Consider the following 1,141-nt stretch of genomic DNA (forward strand, 5'->3'; position numbering starts at 1 on the left):
TCATCATTATGTGGTTCTATATGCATGAAGGTAGTATTAGTAAGAGTCTCAGTACCCTTACCAATCTTTGATATTAGACGCTCTGTAACCATCCTACCTAATAATAATATGGACAACAATAATGGGAGATATAATCATCATTATCATTCTTACAAGTATCATGGAGATCCTCTTTAGACCATCCCATACGATCCATAAGAACCTTTCCCATAGGATCCTTATTCACATCAACTGTATCAAGATCGACTAGGCGTTTACCTGATAATAACAACAGGAGGAGGAGGAGGAAGAAGCATAATGATAATGATGATGATGATGATGATGATGATGATGATGATGATGATTACGTGATGATACAGATACATCAACAAGTATCTTCTCAATATCCTCAATACCAACATTAGATGCTTCTTTTAACTACCAACAATGATGATGATGATTGAGGACAACATAAATAGAGATATTAAACTAACAACAACAGCAGCAGCAATAACAATAACAGTCTTATTACATCAACAATATTCCTTTCCACTAGCAGCTTGGCAGCTCCTTTAGTCACATAGAATGCAGCATTAGGTAATACACGAATAGCATGGCTAGGATATCTACATGATCATAATAATATATATGTATTCATTATTATAAAAGTTTACTACTTAATATTAGTCTCCTCTTGAACTCCATTAGCCACCATAGGTGCTTTAGCTTCACCAGCTGCTATAAGGATACATACACAGTCAGGGTTATATGTAATAGTACCAAGACCTATAACATCATAGGGCTGCCACCAATCACAATAATGATTATGATGATACTTATTTAGTTCTTATTGTTATTACCAATAGTGATAGCACACTTAGCCTTAACAGCATCAATACCACCAAGATCAGCAGATGCAGCAGCTTGAGTTGGATAGTTAAGTTGAGCTAATCTAGTTGTACTCCTATGATCACTACCACAAACATTGAAGGCAATATGACCATCACGACCAATACCACCCAGGAAAAAACCGATACCTACAATGATATAATAACATGATCATCATCATGATGATTGTAATAGTAGTATTCTTATACTATTACCTCCTAGTGAACGAATCTTTGATTCGTAATCAAGACACCATTGATCAACCTGACGTATC

At 35.3% G+C, this 1,141-nt stretch overlaps 1 protein-coding gene across 1 annotated transcript; it reads right to left on the reverse strand.

Annotated features, from left to right (window-relative positions):
• Positions 1–153: 153 nt before the first annotated feature.
• Positions 154–1,016, reverse strand: Pmar_PMAR018130 (glucosamine-6-phosphate deaminase, putative; the record flags this gene model as incomplete). The annotated part of the gene is made up of 5 exons (XM_002769999.1): positions 154–258; positions 348–417; positions 512–605; positions 657–765; positions 840–1,016. Coding segments are annotated over 5 exons (555 nt in total), but the record flags the coding sequence as incomplete, so codon positions are not given.
• Positions 1,017–1,141: the final 125 nt, after the last annotated feature.

This window comes from Perkinsus marinus, assembly GCF_000006405.1.
Source record: "Perkinsus marinus ATCC 50983 genomic scaffold scf_1104296964386, whole genome shotgun sequence".
NCBI classification, from domain to species: Eukaryota; Perkinsozoa; order Perkinsida; family Perkinsidae; genus Perkinsus; species Perkinsus marinus.